The sequence below is a fragment of the Mastigoproctus giganteus genome, chromosome 2, assembly GCF_048544385.1.
Source record: "Mastigoproctus giganteus isolate SK-2022 chromosome 2, ASM4854438v1, whole genome shotgun sequence".
Lineage (NCBI taxonomy): Eukaryota > Metazoa > Arthropoda > Arachnida > Uropygi > Thelyphonidae > Mastigoproctus > Mastigoproctus giganteus.
The window spans coordinates 144,579,524-144,600,439 of record NC_143576.1 but is presented as its reverse complement, the minus strand read 5'-3'; the positions used below and the strand labels follow the sequence as shown (position 1 = coordinate 144,600,439).

The 20,916-nt window shown below is 40.2% G+C and overlaps 1 protein-coding gene across 1 annotated transcript in view; it reads right to left on the bottom strand.

The window, feature by feature from the left end:
- LOC150089635 (ionotropic receptor coreceptor Ir25a-like) overlaps positions 1–20,916 on the bottom strand; it is an 84,683-nt gene that overhangs the window by 54,452 nt on the left and 9,315 nt on the right. Inside the window, exons 4-6 of the mRNA XM_090390060.1 lie at positions 5,767–5,942; positions 2,858–2,911; positions 1,924–2,043 (exon numbers count right to left, since the gene is read on the bottom strand). Of these exons, the coding sequence (XP_090246186.1) occupies positions 1,924–2,043; positions 2,858–2,911; positions 5,767–5,942 (350 nt within the window). The remainder of the gene's footprint in view (positions 1–1,923; positions 2,044–2,857; positions 2,912–5,766; positions 5,943–20,916) is intronic.

Genomic DNA, 20,916 nt, shown 5'->3' with positions numbered 1-20,916 from the left:
CATAGGAGCAGAACAATCCTTTTTGCGAGATATAAGACATGACTGAGTTTTAGAAGGATTGAAATTAAGTTATCTTTGCCCCACTGGAGAATTACATGGAGATCAACATTTAACGATTTGGCAGTGAATACTCGAGAAGTTAAAGCTGTTTAAGCAGGGTAAGGTTTCTCAAACTGGTGTAAAGCAATGTGCTATCATCAGCAAAACTATGGATAGCATTTCCGGTCAATGGAAGGTCATTAATATACAAGAGGAAAAGTGTGCAGAAAGAACTGAACCTGGGAGAAAACCAGCATTAGCGGAGACGTTAGAAGACATAGGATGGAAGCTTATTTAGAAGACCTTTATGCCAAACACGACCTTTCAAATGTCAAGAGCAATGGCTTGAGTTTCACCAAACCTTTCAAATGTCAAGAGCAATGGCTTGAGTTTCACCAAACTTTTCCATTGAATTTGTCCATAGATAGACAACATGAGCTAGAGTATCACCAGTGGAAAGACACTAGCGGAATCCGTACTGGATAGTTTAAGAGTTGGCGGTTAATTTATTTCTCCATTACTTTGGAAAGAGTAGAAGTAATCACAATGGGACAATAATTGGATTGAAGGTATTTGTGATCCTTTTTAGGAACTGGCTGGATATGAGCAAATTTCCAAGCAGAAGAAAAACCAAAAGTGAAACAAGACGACACAAAATAGGAATAAGGTCAGGCAGGAGCACAGGTTTTGAGAACAAGTTTAGAAATACCATCAGAATTTGGAGCTTTCTTAGCATCGGATTCATCAAAATCCTTCTGATATCCTTTTAACAGAAAACCACAGGAGGAAATGAATGGAGTGTACTGGGAACGGTTTGAGGTGATTCACCAAGATCATCAAAACATGCGTTGGAAGAAAAATAGGATGCTAGCAGGTCAGCTTTATCTTTGGCTGATGTGGCAACAGAACCATCTGGTTTTGACAGAGATGGACAAAAATTGCGGTCAATATCTTTGACAAGAGACCGGAATGCTCGGCTACCATTTAGACAAGAAGCAAGTTTTCTACCCTTAGCTTGTTCGAAATCTAGTTTGGACTAATTAATAACTGCTTTACAAAGTATAAATAATACTTAATAATAATTTTTATTATTATGCAATATCGCTTATAAAAACTTAGTACTGGAAATGTTTTATAATAAAAATTCAGAAATATTATACGATTTCAGAGAATATAGGCTTAGTGGTTCGCATTAAAAATATTGTGTTAAAAGGGGTTCGCGAGTCAAAAAAGGTTGGGAACCGCTGTTACAGTGTAACAATGTAAGCATTTCATCAATAAAAAAAAGTATACCGTATCCTCTGATAAGAACAAAATAAATCCTGTAAAAATGGGTTCGAGAGACCTGAAATTTTTTTATGACAATGCACTTACACCCAAGTTTATTTTGGTTGAAGGGTACCTCAGTAAATGTGAAATAAGACCATGGCTATACGGCGCCAGAGTCAATATTAGAGTGTCCATCTTGCTGCCATTTCCCTCTTTTCCCTGGTGAAATAATCGCTAATGGCTCTCTGGTTGTGTCCAACAACTTCATAATCCCTGGAAAAAAGGTTGCTGCTCAAGATTTGCAACAATTTTTTTTTTTATGTGCTTATGTGCTTCAAATGATGTGCTTAAAATGTGCTTATGATGTGCTACAAATGATGTGCTTAAAAGTAAGAAATATTCAATTTCGAAAATAATCCAGGAACTCTTTGAATATTTTATGTAACAACGAGTGGATTGTCTAAACAAGAATGTCAACATAAACAGGTTATCTTAGGAGGAAAGTAACCAATTTAGTTGATGAATTTGGAATTATCTGGCATCAGCATTTTAAACATGTTAAGACATAAATATATAAATATATATGCCTTAAGGGAAAATAAAATTACATATTACCTCTAATCCATGAGTATTTATCATTCCACTGGCTTTTCGGAACCTTTTTAATTCTAAAGGTTTTGGTTTAGCGTACAGAAAGGTTAGGTTGCCAGAATAAACGTCTGAGTCTTCACAATCCTAAATAAAAACATCACAAGTAAACTTGTTAATAAAAAAATAAAAAATAAAAAACTTCATAGTAACAAAACTATTGTGATAAAAAAAAATCATAAACAAGTAATTTTTGTTTTAAAATTATTTTCCAAATAATCTGAAAAAAAAAATTATTAAACAAAATAAAACAGATTCGCCTGTCTTAATGTCGTCACTGGGTGGAACGACAGCAATAAAACACTGATCTGCGTGTTGGGTTTATGGCCTTAAAGCCTCGTACTGCGAGAATTTAAACACGTATTCGGCAGAGCAGAAGCATAATTTTAAAACTCAGTAAATTCAAGGAACTGAATTTATGTGTATTATTTAAACTCAAGGAACGTAAACAAAATTTACAAACACGGCATCATCATTATATCATCTCATATTGTGGAAACCTTCACGATGAGTTTCCTAGTCATGCACGTTCAAATAAATAACGCTTCCCAGTAGGAGAGACCATTGCCTATTATTCATTCTCAATTCTGAGTGCCACCACTCACAGAGTATCGTTTCTGAAATTATTGTTCCCTGATCTGTGCGGATAGACACACTACTCGTACACTTTGGGGGCCAACCCGCCCACCGATGAGGGAACAATAATAAGACAACCGAGAGTATACACCCAGAGTTTTTGTACTACCAAATACGTGTTACATTAAAATGGAGTACTGCACCACCCTTTTCATTTACAGATACAGTACATGTATAAAGAGATTCAAAGATCTACAATGTTCATATATAAAGATAGTTCAAAGGAACATTTACTTTCAGAATAAGAAAGTTTTGTATATTTTACCTTTGTGAAAAAGAACCACATGTAATCTTTACCGTTCATCCCATTTAGTTGAGCCTGCAAAAAAATAAATAAATAAAAATAAATAATAAATAAATAAAATGAAGCACCAGTCTATCACATTGACAGGGTCGAGTTGCAGTTAATTATACACTGAGTGAACGGAAATCATGGAATACGTACCTAGTAAAGGGTAGGCCCACCTTTCGCCCGGATAAGGGCAGTCACGCGTCCAGCCATTGAGTCCACTAGTTCACGAGAGCCTTCCACAGATATTTCCATTCATGCTTACTGCACTGCTGTCCATAATTCTGTCGCATTCCTGGGTGGAGAATCCAAAGCTCGAACGAACCTTTCCACAGCATCCCAAAGATGCTCCACAGGGTTCATGTCCGGTGAACGGGGAAACATTCCACGGTGGTAAAATCTGCGGAATGCTCTTCGAACCATGTTCTTGTTACCACAGCTCTGTGGGGAGGTGCACTGTCCTGCTGAAGAGTCTATTGCCCTGTGGGTGCACGATGACCATGAAGGGATGCAGATGGTCTACAAGGATGGACACGTAACCTGAACTGTTCAGAGATGAGTCTAGATGACACCAGAGGTCTCAACGTGTGCCAGTTGATCTACGTGATGCAATGATGCAGTGTACCTATATACTTGCCAAGCGGTGGGTTCTTCCACTAGCGAGAGGGGTGTCAGCGTCACGTTGCCCAGGAACCAGGTATCCCATAAATTCTGTCCTTTCAGTGTACACTGGGCAGGCAAAACATTATGGTCATCTACCTAGTAGTGGTTATGTCCTCCTCTTGCCGCTAGTATCACTGCCACTTTATAAGTCCATGGCGAGGCATGGAGTCTATAAAGGCTCCGAACATTGCAGGAAGTATATTGTACCATATCGCTAGAATTGCGTTCAGCAGATCTTACGCTGGATCTGTCGACAGACGCAATCCCAGAGATGTTCTGTGATGTTCAACTTCTGTATATTGTAGTTTTCAAGAAATGCCTACGAAAGCGAAAGAAGGTTGTTCCAAAGACCCAAAGTAGAATGGATAAATGAGAAAAAGGAAAAGTTAGCTCGCTGAGCTCGGAGTTGAACTGTGAATGGATGTTAACTAGTTGAAGTTCACATTTGGACTGGTTCGGAAGAAAGAGGTGGCATTACAGATGTTAATTCACGAAAAAGCATACAGCAGAAACTGATTATCAATACGATAAGAAGTGAAGTGAGTTTGTTAGTGATAGATTGTTAGTTAACCTGACTAATTACCACCGTTTTTGGATAGAGTATAAGAGAAGTTAGGGGGAATCACTCAAGATGTGGAAGCAAATTCGGAATTAGGAATGTTATAACAGCAATTTTATTTGATGTTCACAGTGATAGTGTTTGGATATGTTTTGGTATTTTTGGAAATTATGAAGCTTTTGTCCTTGAATACACAAAAGTGTATAAAAAAGGTTCAGCTCTTTTACAAACAAGCTGCTTTGTTGTATCATACACAACACGCCATGTACAGGTGGCTGAGCATATAACCTGCTTTTCCACATCATCACCAAATTTATTTAGGCGCTTGTCATAACATACAATCGGATTTTCTTCACTATATAGAAAGTTTCATTCTGCTACCAAAGTCATAAGTCCACTACTTGTTAAACGTCCTCAATGGATTGAAACTGCTGTCTTCGAATACAACACAATAAACAACGAGGTCTGCATTCATGGTTGCCATACTGTTCCATGAAACCACGCGTCCGCATGAGGTGCCCCAAACTCAGGATCTCCTCTGAAAACTTGGGGGGGGGGGAAGAAGGTCCTAACCATGCAATTTGAACCTTATGCCTTCGAGTTCCATCTGTTCTGCCAGTTAAAAAAACATCTATACGAAGTCAGCGACGTCATTCCAATGAGGACGTTCAACAGGCACTGAAAACGTGACTTTGGCAACAAGATGCAACTTTCTACCGCAATGATATAGAAAGTTCCATTGTACGTTAAGACAAGTGCCTAAATAAATTGGGCAATTATGTTGAAAAATAGTTGATATATCCAACCATCTGTATAGACCATATTTTCCTACACGATCAAGCAGTCTGTCTGTAAAAGGTATGGGCCTTTTTTTTTTTATTATTTTTTTTTTACACCCTCGTATCAACCATTGTGTTTTGCAGAACTGAATGTTTCACCTCTTCACGGAAATTCTCTTCTTAAAGCTTATCGTCTGTGAACCATAAATCCGTTTACCACTCAGTGATCATTTGATTAGGGGAATCTTAAACGGTCTTCATTCTGAAATGCATTTTCCTGTACTAATTACATTTAATAATGTAATTAGTACAGGATTCAGTATTGGCTCTGTACTACCGGCATTGAATATGATGGAGATATCAGCGTTTTTGATGATCTCTGTCTTTATGACTTTCTCACTGCCATCCGTGCAAGATGACATGTGGGAAAATTTTCTAGGGGACTGTTGTATTTGTGACTAAAATTTGTGATAAAAAAATAAAATAAAATAAAATAAAACTGGTTATAAAAAAATAATAATAAATAAATAAAATAAAAAATAACATTATAAAATCGAAACATTCCAGATATTAAAATGCAAGGTATCAGTATTTAAGATATAAGAATAAATAAACACTACAACTTATTTTCCTGTACTAATTACATTATTAAATGTAATTAGTACAGAAAAATTAGACTAATTATAGTCCCTAGATAAACAGAACAGCTATAGGGAGAATTGAGAAAAAATATAACCGATTTCTGGATATTCAGACTTAGAGAAATTTGAAATTAAAAAAAAAATAATAATTAGCTATAAGAACAAGTCTTGTATACATTGAATTTCACGACCATTCCCCTTTTAGGCCTACTTTTCCATAATAGTAATCCCGAATGTACCTACTGCAATTATAGATGCTCTTATTGTCTCTGTACTACCAGCAATAAATATGGTGGAGATATCGGCATTTTTGATGTTCTCTGTCTTTATGATTACATCTTTCACACTGCCATCCGTCTGCAAGATGATATGTCGAACAGGAAGATTTTCCAGGAGATTGCTGTATTTGTGACTGAATACTGGTTACAAAAAAAAAATAATAAAATAAAATAAAAAGAATAACATTAGAAAATCTAAGCATTAGAGATATTAAATGGTAAGGTATGAGCATTTAAGATATAAGAAAAAATAAACACTAGTGCTTATTTTTGCCCAATTAATATACGACATGTATTTAATTATTTTACATCAAGTATTTATTATCATATAACAAGTTTAATAAAGCAAAGTTACAGAACTTGAATAAGCAGAGTACAAGGTACTTACCGTACAATTATTTGAAAAAAAATAATAATAAAATACAGATGCTCTAATAAATTAATTTCAAAGTTATAGAAATTATAGTTACGAATTGCAGCAACGAACCTTATAAAATTGATGCGCAGTACGTCAAATAATTTAGTCTTAAAATAATAAAAAAGCCTCTGAGCGCATAATGTGTCCTTTTGTAGTTCAATTTAGTGACAGAATTAAGCTAAGCTCAGTGGCGTAGCTGCCATATAGGCAGGCAAGGCAATTGCCTCCGGGCCCGAGCCCTTTAGGAGCCCGGCGTCTTTGGCTGTCTCCTGTTTTCGCAATTTTCATTAATTAAGTAGGGGCCCGAACATGTTCTTTGCCTCCGGGCCCGAAAAAGGGTAGCTACGCTACTGGCTAAGCCTATAGTGTGTGATAATCCATAAAATAATCTGAAAGCTAATATAACTTCAATATGATTTCTCCTTTCTTATTGATAAGCTAATTTCTAAATAACCAATATATCAGGATAAATCACTGCTGAAATCTGTCCATTGAGTGCATTCGCTATAAATAAATGTTTAGGTTAGATTACGTTCGGTTAAGTGGAAAAGCAATTAAAGCTATGAGGCATAAGAATATTGTCTGTAACTGCCTGTATCCTTTGGTCGGTTTGCTCTTTGCTGGAGGAAAATCTCGAGTTTCCAGATGGAAAAACTATGCAACCCTCACCTGAGACCGACTAACTGAGCCACGTTGTGGGAAAAAAAAAAAAAAAAAATTCCTCGCGTCTTTGACAGGCTTTGAACTCACGCTTTTTCTACCTGGTGAGAGAACGATAATCATAACCAGTGTGTTATCCTCGAGTGCAAAAATAATAATAATAAAAAAAAAGAGAATTAATAAAATATCCGCTAATTACTACGTGAATATTTAGAAAGATGTTCAGCCGTACACACCCTGGACGGCAAGGGACCAGAAGGGTTACATAAAAATACAGATCACATATTCGTATACAGTACCTTAAAAAACAATTAACCATATTATATTTATATATACATAAATAAATTTTCTGTTTATACTCCGGGACGACCAAACGGTCAGAGGAGTTTTTACAAGATACACAGAATACAAGAAACAGCACCGTATTCAGCAGTCACGGGCTTGAACCCCGGTCACTCAAGGCACGTGTACTTATGCACGCGCGCCTGACCACTAGGCTAAGGCGGCCTATTAGAATATTCCTGTTAATATGCCATAGAATATTAATGTTAACACAAAAACATATGTACTGAAGTTATAAATTTAATAATCTACTAGGGGGCTCTGGCCCCTGCTCGCTTTGCTCGCCAACCCCCGCGCACGCTTTTCTACGTAATATGTAGAGTTATGACGCAGTAAGCAAATTTTTCTACGTAAAACACCTGTCGAAACGCACTGATCGATATCTAATCTAATATATAAAAGAAAATAAAAGTGTGTAAGAAAAAACTACAAAAAGTAAAATCGTTTAAATGTTCAGTGAATGAGAGTTATTAATAAGTGCATGTTCTAATCTTAGCATCTTGACCGGACAGACTGATGGTTATGCAGACCCTCAGAGGCCTCATGGTTATCGAAGCTGGCACCATGCTGTAGCTTTTCCTAGCTGTCATGGTGTGCAATGTTGGCACTGGCAATTTAGGTAACCCCCAGGCCAGTGTGGGACAGATCAGCAAAAAAGCATGCTCCATCATAGGGATCTCTTTCCCTATGTTCTTTTTGTCCTACCACCTGGGTGTTTGAGTCTCCTTCCCCCACACTGTGTGGTCCCTACTCCCCCTGGTGGCTCACCTACCACCCACTTTCAACTCCCACCCTCTGACCAGAATGGGCATCCTGTGCCAGGGGTTCCCTTACTGTCTCCCCTTTCAAATCAGGCCGGTGCCTCAACTATTTCCCCCCTCTGTTCTCTACCACTTTTATCCCACCTTCTTCCTATCTCCCTATTATCTCCTTTCCAATAATTTTTTTTTACTTTTTTTTGGGGGGGGGAGATCTCCTTGGATGCCTAGGCTACCCCAGGGTTATCCCCGCCAGAGCTTTCTTCTCCTAATGTGCCCTGGTTCGTCTTCCTGGGGCGATGACGGAAACTGGGGATGTTAATGGCTCTCCACAGGCCCCCAGGCTAAGTGGCCAAAGGAACAATACAACCCAACTAATACTTTAACTGAAAGCAAAGTGGAGGAGAAATTGTTGAAGTTAAACATAAGAAAAGCACCTGGGGTGGATGGGATCTATCCAGTTATATTAAAGGAGGCGGCAAAGCAACTAAGCAAACCCTTAGCCATAATTTTGAGAGCATCCTTGGACTCAGGGGAGGTTCCCACGGACTGGAGATGTGCAAATGTATCCCCAATTCACAAAGGGGGATCGAAGGGTGACACGAGTAATTACAGACCAGTTAGTTTAACTTCTGTTCCGGGTAAAATAATGGAGTCACTGGTTAAAGATGCATTGCAGGATCATCTAGACAAGACTGCAGCAATAATTCAGACAGCATGGGTTTGTTAAGAGAAAGTCTTCTCTGACAAATTTCATGTGGTTACAAAGGAACTGGATGCAAAAAATAATTTTGATATCATATATTTGGATTTCAGAAAAGCTTTTGACACTGTTGCGCATGGAAGACTATTGTACAAATTTGAGCAGAATGGTATTAAGGGTAAGTTGCTACAATGGATAAAAGGATGGTTAAGTGGGAGAAGACAGAGGGTGGTAATCAATGGGTGCTCTTCGTGGACTAATGTTTTTAGTGGTGTCCCACAAGGTTCGGTGTTAGGTAGGTCCACTGTTGTTTTGTATATTTATCAATGATATTGATGAAGGTATATATCAGGCTTAATGTCGAAGTTTGCAGATGATACAGAGGTCGGCAGGGTTGTTAATGACAGTAATGGCAGTGTGCTACTGCAACAAGATCTAGATAATTTGGGCAGATGGGCTAAGAAGTGGCAACTGAAGTTTAACCTTGACAAATGCAAAGTACTGCATGTGGGTAGAAGTAACCCCAGAGAAATGTACCAACTGTGTGGTACTACACTTAAGGTGGTAGAAAATGAAAAGGACCTGGGAGTAATTGTGTAGCCAGATATGAAGTTTTCTGAGCAATGCAGACAGGCTGCCAGGGCAGGTCATGGGGTTTTGTCAATGATATATATTAATTTTGCTAGCAGGGAGAAGGAGGTGATTGTCCCTCTGTATAAGGCAATGGTCAGGCCACGCCTTGAGTACTGCGTACAGGTCTGGAGGCCTCATTTTAGGAAGGATGTAGATTTGCTTGAGCGTGTACAGAGAAGGGCAACAAGATTGGTGAGGGGATTGAAGGGATCCTCTTACCAAGAGAGGCTTAAGTTCTGCAAATTGCAGTGGCTGGAGACTAGGCACCTGCGCGGTGATCTGATTGAGGTATATAAGGCCTTGAATGGGTTGAGCACGCTGAATTCTGATGGGATCCTTCCACTTGTTCAGATTACGAACCTAAGGAGGCATAAATTCAAATTAAGAAAAGACAGATGTAGAATAGATGTGCGGAAATTTGCCTTTAGCCAGCGGGTGGTTAATTGCTGGAACAAACTTCCATCTGTCGTTGTGGAAGTCGATAGGTTGAATAAATTTAAGGACGAACTGGACAGGCATTTGGAGGGAATGGTGTGAATTTTTTTTTTTTTTTTTTTTGGCTGATGCTGCATAAGCTCATACACTTGCTTTCTTGCATCACATGCCACTACTACTACTACTAATGGCCCTCCACAGGCCCCCAGGCTAAGTGGCCAAAGGAACAATACAACTCACACTAATACTTCACAAAACACACACTCTTGTCTTATGCAGAGTATTGTATTCTACACAGAGTAAAAACGCTGAGTTGGGGGAGACCCTGATGCCGCCAAGCAAAAATCACTATGATCACTATGATCAATATCTAATCGGGAAATGACCTATGTAATCATTTACCTGTCCTGTCCTGTGTCCATTGTGGATTATTGTGTGACACAGAGCGAAACTGAAGACAGAATAAATAATGACAGTTTTAATACTAATTGTAAAACATATATTAAATACATACGGTATAAAAGCTTTCGGTTATTATGGTAACCTTCATCAGTCAAACTGACAGTTAAGAGTGTGGAACATAAAGGCGTGTACTGCCAGTCATGTATATGAAACTGCGTGGTTAATTGTTTGATGTTGAAGCCTGTGGCTGTGACGTTGCCAACGTTGCGAGTTGCAGGTAAGGAACAGAAACTGAAGCCCGCATTTATGCAGTTGGATATTCTGGGAAGATTATTTCCAACAAACACTCTAAAGTTGTTTAATAACCTAAAAATCAACCCTGAAAAAAAAAAAAAAAAAAAAAAAACTCTGCACAAGCAAAACATACAGAAAAGAAGTTCTCGAAAATTGCTACCTGCAGATAGAGATGTAATAAAAAATAAATAGCACTAAGAACCTCCGTACAATAGCTGACAGGAATCCCGACTTCATCTGGAAACACTCCCCTGGATATGCCCTATCTACTCCACTTTACTCCCACAGAAGAAACAGACTGCTGAAAACAGCAAAAATGAACTTTTATGCTTTTATTCTGCATTAAATTGTATTCTAATATAATATAAATATAAATATCCGTGCTAATATAAATATGGTGATGTTATGCTTTAAACGCAGCAGTATAAAATTTTACTCGTTTATTTATTGTCTTAAGCAGATTACAAGTTATTAATGTATCGTATAATTCTGATAATAAGTATTACATGCATTGTATAATTTAGTAACGAGTGTTACATATAATGTAAAATTGTATATAATATTATTCTCTGTTGCATAACAAGATACGTATCTACACCCCCTAGTCAATGACTGTAACCGGGTGTCTCCTGGGAGAAATAAAGATGATGATAATAATAACGTTTGTCCTTCATCAAAATGGTTGCTTCAACAATAGGGTGGACACGACATCCACTGCTTCTGTTGACTGAGGTATTAGAGCATGTGATGTTCAACGGCTCCAACCAGGCGCGTCGGCGGTAGTGGCGGGACCTATCTACAATCAAGACATCGCAGTGCAGATCAATGTCGTGGCGGGTTGACAGATGTGTTCGGCAATGGCCTAGTGTTCTTCATCCGCTAAGGGGATGGCTCTTTCGTGTTTCCGAAAGATGTTTGCTGAGCCCTCTCCCAGTTTCCCCGATGTAGCAGCTAGTGCAGTCACGGCAAGAGATGCAGTAGACTAGACCACTTTGTAGTAAGGTGGAAACCAGTGTTTTCACTCTAGAGATGAAGGATCGCAACTTTCAGCCTGGGAGTTGTACGCACTTTATCCCATGTGATTTTAGGAGCCTAGAAACCTGTTGTGATAGGTTTCGGTAGTATGGGTTAAGGCGCTCGCGGTTGAGTCATTACCTTGGATGTTACAGTTTGCCGCTACGTGGTCCTGTGTCTGTATGTCACACCTGTTAAGACTACTGGTGGGATAGCCACACCTCGCAAGATCCGCCTTGACCTTAGCAATCTTGGTGCGCCTCTCATCTACTGAACTAGAGTGGGTCCAGGGACGGGGTTAACAAGGTCCACGCAGTGCCAAGAAGATAGCTGCGTGCGTGTGCTGACAGAAAGTTGGTAAATTGGTCAGCACACATTGGTTTACAGTAGTCAGTTGTCTTCAAGCGCATGCCCTCGCGTCGTACAAGGGTGTCTAAGTATGGTAGGGTATTGTCCGATGGTGAATTTCATGAAAGGCAAAAGAGAATTGAGGTGGCTAAGAGCTGGTCACCCGAATCTATGGGGATAACCACAATCATCCATGTCGCGACACTAAAAGGTGATGGGATTTGAAACATTCGTAAATACACGACCCTCTAATTCTTCCATCGCGATATTTGCCGTGACTGAACTAACTGGGAAATCCATGGCTGTACCACGCACCTGTTCGTAAATGGAGTCGTTGAACGTAATTGCGCCACCTGTTAAGCATAGTCTGAGGGTGGTGGAGATATCTTTTTTTTTTTTTTTTTTTTTTTTTTGATTTGGTAGTTGTTGGCGCATCGGCTTCTGTGGCCATATTGCGCCTCCCAAGGTTTTTTTGCAGTACTTTGATCCAAGCCCGAGGCGGGAATCGAACCCGCGACCTTTGGGTTGCCGGGCAGGTACTTTACCCACTCGGCTAGCCCGGTCGGCGGTGGAGATATCATCTGGCGTTAGTTCGGTACTGCTGCCAAGGGTCTGGTCATTATCCAAGAGTTCCTTTGTACATGTGATGGCAAGTTCCACTGGGATGGAGGTGAAAAGCGACACTACATCAAATGATGCCATGATTTGATCTTCTGATATGGATAGGGTTCGGATCCGTTCTATAAATTCACTACAGTTGGAGATGGTGTTGGTGGTCTTTTGCCTACTAGGAGAGAGAGAGGAGCCCCGAGACAAACTTCACCAACTCATAACTCGGCAAACCACAACAGGAGACAATGGGTCTTAAATGTATACCTTCTTTGTGAACTTTCGCTAAGCCGTAGAATTGCGGAATATGGCAGCGGGAAGCGACTACGTGTGGATTCTGTTTAAACCAGCTGTTGACGAGGATGTTTACTTTCGACTCCCATCGTTCCAAGACTTTGATGGGAGGAACGGTTGAGGGGTTGGTCAACAGAAGTGTCCTACATGAGCAATGGAGCTTTCTGCTTGTAATCTGTGCGAATCAATACGACTGTTCCACGTCCTTTGTCCTGTTGTTCCTGCGGGACACTTCTGTTTATCAACCTTTAATCATTCCTCCCATCAAAGCCTTGGAACGATGGGAGGCAAAAGTAAACATCCTCGTCAACAGTTGGTTGAAACAGAAGAAAATAACAAAATTCACACGTAGTCGCCTCCGTGCTTCTGGCTGCCATATTCTGCAATTCTACAGACTACCGAAAGTTCACAAAGAAGGTATACCGTTAAGACCCATTGTCTCCTGTTGTGGATCCCGAGTTATGAGTTGGGGAAGTTTGTCTCGAAGCTCCTCTCTCCCCTAGTAGGCAAGACCACAAACACCGTCTCCAAATGTAGTGAATTTATAGAATGGATCTGAACCGTATCCATCTCAGAAGATCAAATCATGTCATCATTTGATGTAGTGTCACTTTTCACCTCCATTCCAGTGGAACCTGCCATCACATGTGTATAGGAACTATTGGATAACGACCAGACCCTTGGCAGGAGGACCGAACTAACGCCAGACGATATCTCCACCACACTCAGACTGTGCTTAACAGGTGGCACAATTACGTTCAACGACTCCATTTACGAACAGGTGCGTGGTACAGCCATGGATTTCCCAGTTAGTTCAGTCACGGCAAATATCGCGATGGAAGAATTAGAGGGTCGTGTATTTACGAATGTTTCAAATCCCATCACCTTTTAGTGTCGCGACATGGATGATTGTGGTTATCCCCATAGATTCGGGTGACCAGCTCTTAGCCACCTCAATTCTCTTTCGCCTTTCATGAAATTCACCATCGGACAATACCCTACCATTCTTAGACACCCTTGTACGACGCGAGGGCATGCGCTTGAAGACAACTGACTACTGTAAACCAATGTGTGCTGACCAATTTACCAACTTTCTGTCAGCACACGCACGCAGCTATCTTCTTGGCACTGCGTGGACCTTGTTAACCCCGTCCCTGGACCCACTCTAGTTCAGTAGATGAGAGGCGCACCAAGATTGCTACGGTCAAGGTGATCTTGCGAGGTGTGGCTATCCCACCAGTAGTCTTAACAGGTGTGACCTACAGACACAGGACTACGTAGCGGCAAACAGCAACATCCAAGGTAATGACTCAACCGCGAGCGCCTTAACCCATACTACCGAAACCTATCACAACAGGTTTCTAGGCTCCTAAAATCACATGGGATAAAGTGCGTACAACTCCCAGGCTGAAAGTTGCGATCCTTCATCTCTAGAGTGAAAACACCGGTTCCCACCTTACTACAAAGTGGTCTAGTCTACCGCATCTCTTGCCGTGACTGCACTAGCTGCTACATCAGGGAAACTGAGAGAGGGCTCAGCAAACATCTTTCGGAAACACGAAAGAGCCATCCCCTTAGCGGATATAGAACACTAGGCCATTGCCGAACACATCTGTCAACCCGCCACGACATTGATCTGCACTGCGATGTCTTGATTGTAGATAGGTCCCGCCACTACCGCCGACGCGCCTGGTTGGAGTCGTTGAACATCACATGCTCTAATACCTCAGTCAACAGAAGCAGTGGATGTCGTGTCCACCCTATTGTTGAAGCAACCATTTTGATGAATGACAAACGTTATTATTATCATCTTTATTTCTCCTAGGAGACACCCGGTTACAGTCATTGACTAGGGGGTGTAGATACGTATCTTGTTATGCAACAGAGAATAATATTATATACAATTTTACATTATATGTAACACTCGTTACTAAATTATACAATGCATGTAATACTTATTATCAGAATTATACGATACATTAATAACTTGTAATCTGCTTAAGAGAATAAATAAACGAGTAAAATTTTATACTGCTGCGTTTAAAGCATAACGTCACCATATTTATATTAGCGCGGATATTTATATTTATATTATATTAGAATACAATTTAATGTAGAATAAAAGCATAAAAGTTAATTTTTACTGTTTTCAGCAGTCTGTTTCTTCTGTGGGAGTAGAGTGGAGTAGATAAGACAATTAATACAGAATAAAAGCATAAAAGTTCATTTTTGCTGTTTTCAGCAGTCTGTTTCTTCTGTGAGAGTAAAGTGGAGTAGATAAGGCATATCCAGGGGAGTGTTTCCAGATGAAGTCAGGATTCCTGTCAGCTATTGTATGGAGGTTCTTAGTGCTATTTATTTTTTATTACAACTGTATCTGCAGGTAGCAGTTTTCGAGAACTTCTTTTCTGTATGTTTTGCTTGTGCAGAGTTTTTTTTTTTTTTCAGGGTTGATTTTTAGGTTATTAAACAACTTTAGAGTGTTTGTTGGAAATAATCTTCCCAGAATATCCAACTGCGTAAATGCGGGCTTCAGTTGCTGTTCCTTACCTGCACAACAGGAGACCCATTGTCTCCTGTTTGGATCCCGAGTTATGAGTTGGTGAAGTTTGTCTCGGAGCTCCGCTCTCCCCTAGGAGGCAAGACCACAAACACCGTCTCCAACTGTAGTGAATTTATAGAACGGATCCGATCCCTATCCATATCAGAAGATCAAATCATGGCATCATTTGATGTAGTGTCGCTTTTCACCTCCCTCCCAGTGGAACTTGCCATCACATGTGCAAAGGAACTCTTGGATAATGACCAGACCCTTGGCAGCAGTACTGAACTAACGCCAGATGATATCTCCACCACTCTCAGACTATGCTTAACAGGTGGCGCAATTCTGTTCAACGACTCCATTTACCAACAGTTGCACTGTACAGCCATGGGTTCCCCAGTTAGTTCGGTCATGGCAATGGAAGAATAAGAGGGTCGTGCATTACGAATGTTCCAGATCCCATCATCTTTTGGTGTCGTTACGTGGATGATGTGCTTGTGGAATCCCCAGAGATTCGGCCGACCAGCTCTTATACCACCTCAATTCTCTGTTGCCTTTCATAAAATTGACTATTGAACTAGAATTAGACAATACCTTACCATACTTAGACACCCTTGTCCGACGCGAGGGCACAAGTTCGAAGACAACTGTCTACAGTAAACCAATATGTGCTGCCCAATTTACTAACTTTCGACCAGCACACGCGCGCAGCCATCTTCTTGGCACTGCGTGGACCTTGTTAACCCGTGCCTGTCCCACTCTATTTCTGTAGATGAGAGGTGCACCGAGATTGCTAAGGTCCAGGCAGATCTTGCGAAGTGTGACTATCCCATCAGTACTCTTGACAGGCGTGACCTACAGACAGTGGCTTAGAAACGCCTTGGCAATGGGGCAGGTGCCAAGGGCGTTGGTATCAGAGGGGGCGCCCCCCATAGGGGGCGCCACTGACAGACAATATCAGTTCCGTGTCAAGTGTTTTCGACACCCCAGACTAGCTTCGAAATGGCGCCCCTAGATGTCGCATCAGGATGAGAACAGAGGGCGGGGTGAAAATTAATTTTTGCCAAATGGCGTGTTTTCAGAGGGCAATTCAAGCCTGCATGCATCCTTAAATCTGAGTACATACTGCATAGCAGCATACATCTATTTTCCGTCCAGAACGAAACTTTTAAGGGACCAACCAGGCGACTGCTTCATTGGTACATGCTCGAATGCACAGCACTTCGCCATTCAAGAACTGTGTACGTTCTGAGATACTGAATAAGTTTGAAGTTATAAATAATGTGTTTGTTGTTATGTTGTTATTTGGTTTTTAGGAGCATTAGCAACAAAGGCCATATTGCTCCGGGGATATGCGATGGTCATTCCCTGACCTTTCCGCATCCTCCGTATGTGGTGGTCATGGGCTCGAACTCCGGTCTAATCAAGAAGCGTGTTCTACGCACTGCTGCTCCTTTCTCTTTCGTAAAGATGGGTTTCGGGGTTTTTCTTTCGTAAAGATGACTAAGGTGGTCTGAAACAGTATTTAAATTCTATACAGTGGGACCAACTGATGATGTTACCAACAGCAAATTCTAAATGGGAGGCATTCAAAGAAATAATCTTCGAAGCTACTAGGCTTTTCATACCAACTAAGAAATATTGTTCAAGATGGATGTCAGATGAACTAATTAGACTTGTTGTAGAGAAGAAAAATGCATGGGATACATATAAATTTACAGGTGACACAGAAGCCTATGATAGATCTAAGCTGGTCTGTAACCATGTGACAGAGTAGGTTAGGCAGGCAAAGGCATATTACGAGAAATATTTGGCAAAGGATGCAAAGAAAAACAGCAGAGTTCTTTACTTATGTAAACTCTAGAAGGAAGTGGATGAATCAGATTGGTCCACTTGATATCGATGGCTCAACTGTTGATGATTCTGCTCAGGTAGCTAACAAACTAAATAAATATTTTGCATCGACATTCACACATGAGGATTATTCAGCGAGGGGAATTCCAGAGGTGTATTCAACTCTGTCAGTAAGCTAGATAATCTTGTAATAACAGAGAGTAAAGTGGAGGAGAAATTGTTGAAGATAAACACAAGAAAGGCACCTGGGGTGGATGGGATCTATCCAGTTATATTACAGGAGGCAGCAAAGGAAGCAAGCAAACCCTTAGTCATAATTATGAGAGCTTCCTTGGACTCAGGGGAGGTATCTAGACAGGAGATGTGCAAATGTGACCGCAATTCACAAAGGAGGATCAAAGGCTGACACAAGTAATTATAGACCTGTGAGTTTAACTTCTATTCCAGGAAAATTAATGGAGGCACTGGTTAAAGAAGCACTGCAGGATCATCTAGACAAGACTTCGGTTATAGCTAGGACACAGCATGGTTTTGTAAAGGGGAAGTCTTGCCTGACCAATTTGATTGGATACTATGATGCAGTCACAAAAGAACTGGATGCAGGGAATAACTTTGATATTATATACTTGGATCTTAGAAAGGCTTTTGATACTGTTGCACATGGAAGACTGCTGCACAAATTGGAGCAGTGTGGCATTGGAGGCAAATTGCTGCTGTGGATAAAGGGGTGGTTGAGGGGGAGAAGACAGAGAGTGGTATTCAATGGACACTGCTCATCGTGGACTAACGTTATCAGTGAAGTCCCTCAGGGTTCAGTGTTGGGTCCATTATTGTTTTCTGTATTTATAAATAATATTGACGATGGTATATCAAGCTTAATGTCCAAGTCTGCAGACGATACAAAAGTTTGCAGGATTGTTAAGGACACTACTGACACTATGCTGCTATCAACAGGATCTGGAAATGTTGAGCAGATGGGCTGAGAGGTGGCAAATGAAGTTTAACGTTGACAAATGTAAAGTACTATATATGGGAAACAGCAACCCCAGAGCAACGTATCAACTCTGTGGTACTACGCTGACAGTGGTAGAGAGTGAAAAGAACCCGGGGGTAATTGTGCAGGGATGTGAAGTTTTCTGAGTACTGCAAACAGTCTGAAGAGTAGCTCATGGTGTCTTGCCAATGATATACAGGAATGTTTATAGCAGGGATAAGCAGGTGATTATCCCCTTGTATAAGGCAATGGTCAGGGCACACCTTGAGTACTGTATACAGGTCTGGAGGCCTCATTTTAAGAAGGATCTAAAGCTGTTGGAAAGAATACAGAGAAGGGCAACAATAGTGAATCAACAAGAATAGTGAATGGAACAAAGGTTGCTCTTACGGAGAAAGGCTTCAGTTTTGCAAATTACAGTGTCTGGAGACTAGGCACCTGCGAGGTGATCTGATGAGGTGTATAAAGCCTTGAATGGTTTGAGCATGTTCAGTGCTGATGGGATTCTTGCTCTTGCTCAGAATAATCGCCTGAGAGGGCATAAATTCAAATTGGGGGAAGACAGTTGTAGTATAGATGTTCGGAAGTTTGCCTTTAGGCAGCGGGTGGTTGATTGCTGGAACAAACTTCCATCTGTCGTTGTAGAAGTTGATAGCTTAAACAGATTCAAGGCAGAACTAGACAAACATTTAGAGTGTAGTGTAAGTGTAAGTGTAAGTGTGTGTTGTTGTCTTACGGCACCAGGGGTTTCCCCCATCTCCGCGTTGCTTTCATTGTGGTGAACCAGTTCACTGGGAAATGCCAGAGATTTAAAAGTGTGTGGGAATTGTTCATGTGTTGTGTTCTGTACCGTTGTTCATCTGGTCATTTAGCCATTGGACCCGTATTGAGGCCCAACGTTGTCCCACTTACGCCCCGTGGAGGCAGACCAGGAACCCAGTAGCTGTAGATTCACTCTGACAGGTCCAGCCGCTTAATTTCCTGGGATTTCAGCGGCTGGGACCTTAAAAAAAAATAAATAAAAAATAAAAAAATAAATAAAAAAAATAAATAAAAAATTAAAAAATAATAATAAATAAATAAAATAATAATAATAAAATAAAATATAATAAAAAATAATAAAAACAAATAAATAAAATAAAAATAAAAACAAATAAAAAAATAAATAAAAAATAAAAATATATAAAAATAAAATAAATAAATAAAGAAAGAAAAAATTTGAATAAGTGAAAAATCTTCGCTACCGTAGGGGTAATATCGCTTTGGTTTGCTAGGCCGAGTTTAGGGCGTAAGGTAATTTTATCATGCTAAGTTTTTGACGTGTGGGGCTTTCGCTATGATGAAGGTAGAGAGGGGAGGGGAGGGAGACCGAAGACTGGAAGGAAAAGACAGAAATATGGGGCCAATAGAGTAGATAGCCCCAGTTTTCAGTGGGGCATGCCCATGCCCCACCAGAGTAGAAATTTGGGGGTGGAGGAGAGGGAACAAAAAACGTCCCCTCCCATTTAGAGTGAATGGATGGGTGAAATGAGAAGGGTGCGTGTGTTTTTTTAAAATTTTTTTTTTTGGCTGATGCTATATAAGCTTGCTTTCTTGCGCCATGTGCACTTGCTAATGCTGATTAACCACGCAGTTTCATATACCTTACTGGCAGTACATGCCCTCATGTTCCACACTCTTAACTGTCAGTTTGACTGATGAAGATTACCATAATAAATAAAATAAATTTTCTGTTTATACTCCGGTACGACAACCAAGTCAGTAGAGTTTACAATAAATCGTCAATACAAATATTTATCGTATTTAGTAGTCACGGGCTTGAACATCGGTCACTCAAGGAACGCGTGCATTCGAGTTCCATAATGCATGAGGAATATTGTTGTATCCGAAACAGACGGTTTAAAATACTTAACCGAAATGTATATACAAACAATACAAATATTTAAAATATTTATAAAATACTAAACTATTTTACAAATATACAATATTCATTAATGTACAAAAAAGTTACAATGGAACATCAAATGATGCACGTGCTCGAGGTGGTGAACGTTATGGTGGCTGTTATTTGGTTTTTAGAAGCATTAGCAACTAAGGCCATATTGCTCCGGGAATATGCGGTGGTCATTCCCCGACCTTTCCGCATCTGGTGGTGAGGGGCTCGAACCCCGGTCTAATCAAGAAGCGTGTACTACGCACTGCTGCTCCTTCCCACCTGGCTATGGAAGCAGTTATCAATAATTAATTGCATTTGTAGTGAGGTAATTGTCTCGCCCTCTTCTCCTATTAGCTCAAATAAATATCATTAGGAGGAAACCTTTTTAATGTATAGAGAGATTACGGCACATGAATACAAATATTAAATGGTTGAAATACAAATACAATTTAAATACAAATATTAAATATCACATTTTTAAATGGTTGAAAAAAAATTTAAAAGAAGAAGACGGGACAACGTGAAAATTTTATGAAATTCAAATTTCAGTGTCCATAAATAAAGTTTTATTGGCCTGCTCGTTTACCTATTGTCTATGGCTGCTTTCGCGCTACAACGGAAAAGTTCAGTAGTTGTGACTGAGGCCGTATGTGGCGCTCTCATCCCTTCGCACTGCTGCTCGGCGCACTACCGCAGTGACACAGTGATAACTTGACAGCGTGTCGCCGTACCGCGACATTTTATTGTTATTTATTACCAGCGCCTATCCATTATGTCAAAACACGAAAAGAAAAAAGTGGACTTTGAACGTCGCACTTTTAATGCTCCGTGGAATGTGGATTATTTTGTTATCGAATTAAATGGCAAAGCATTGTGTTT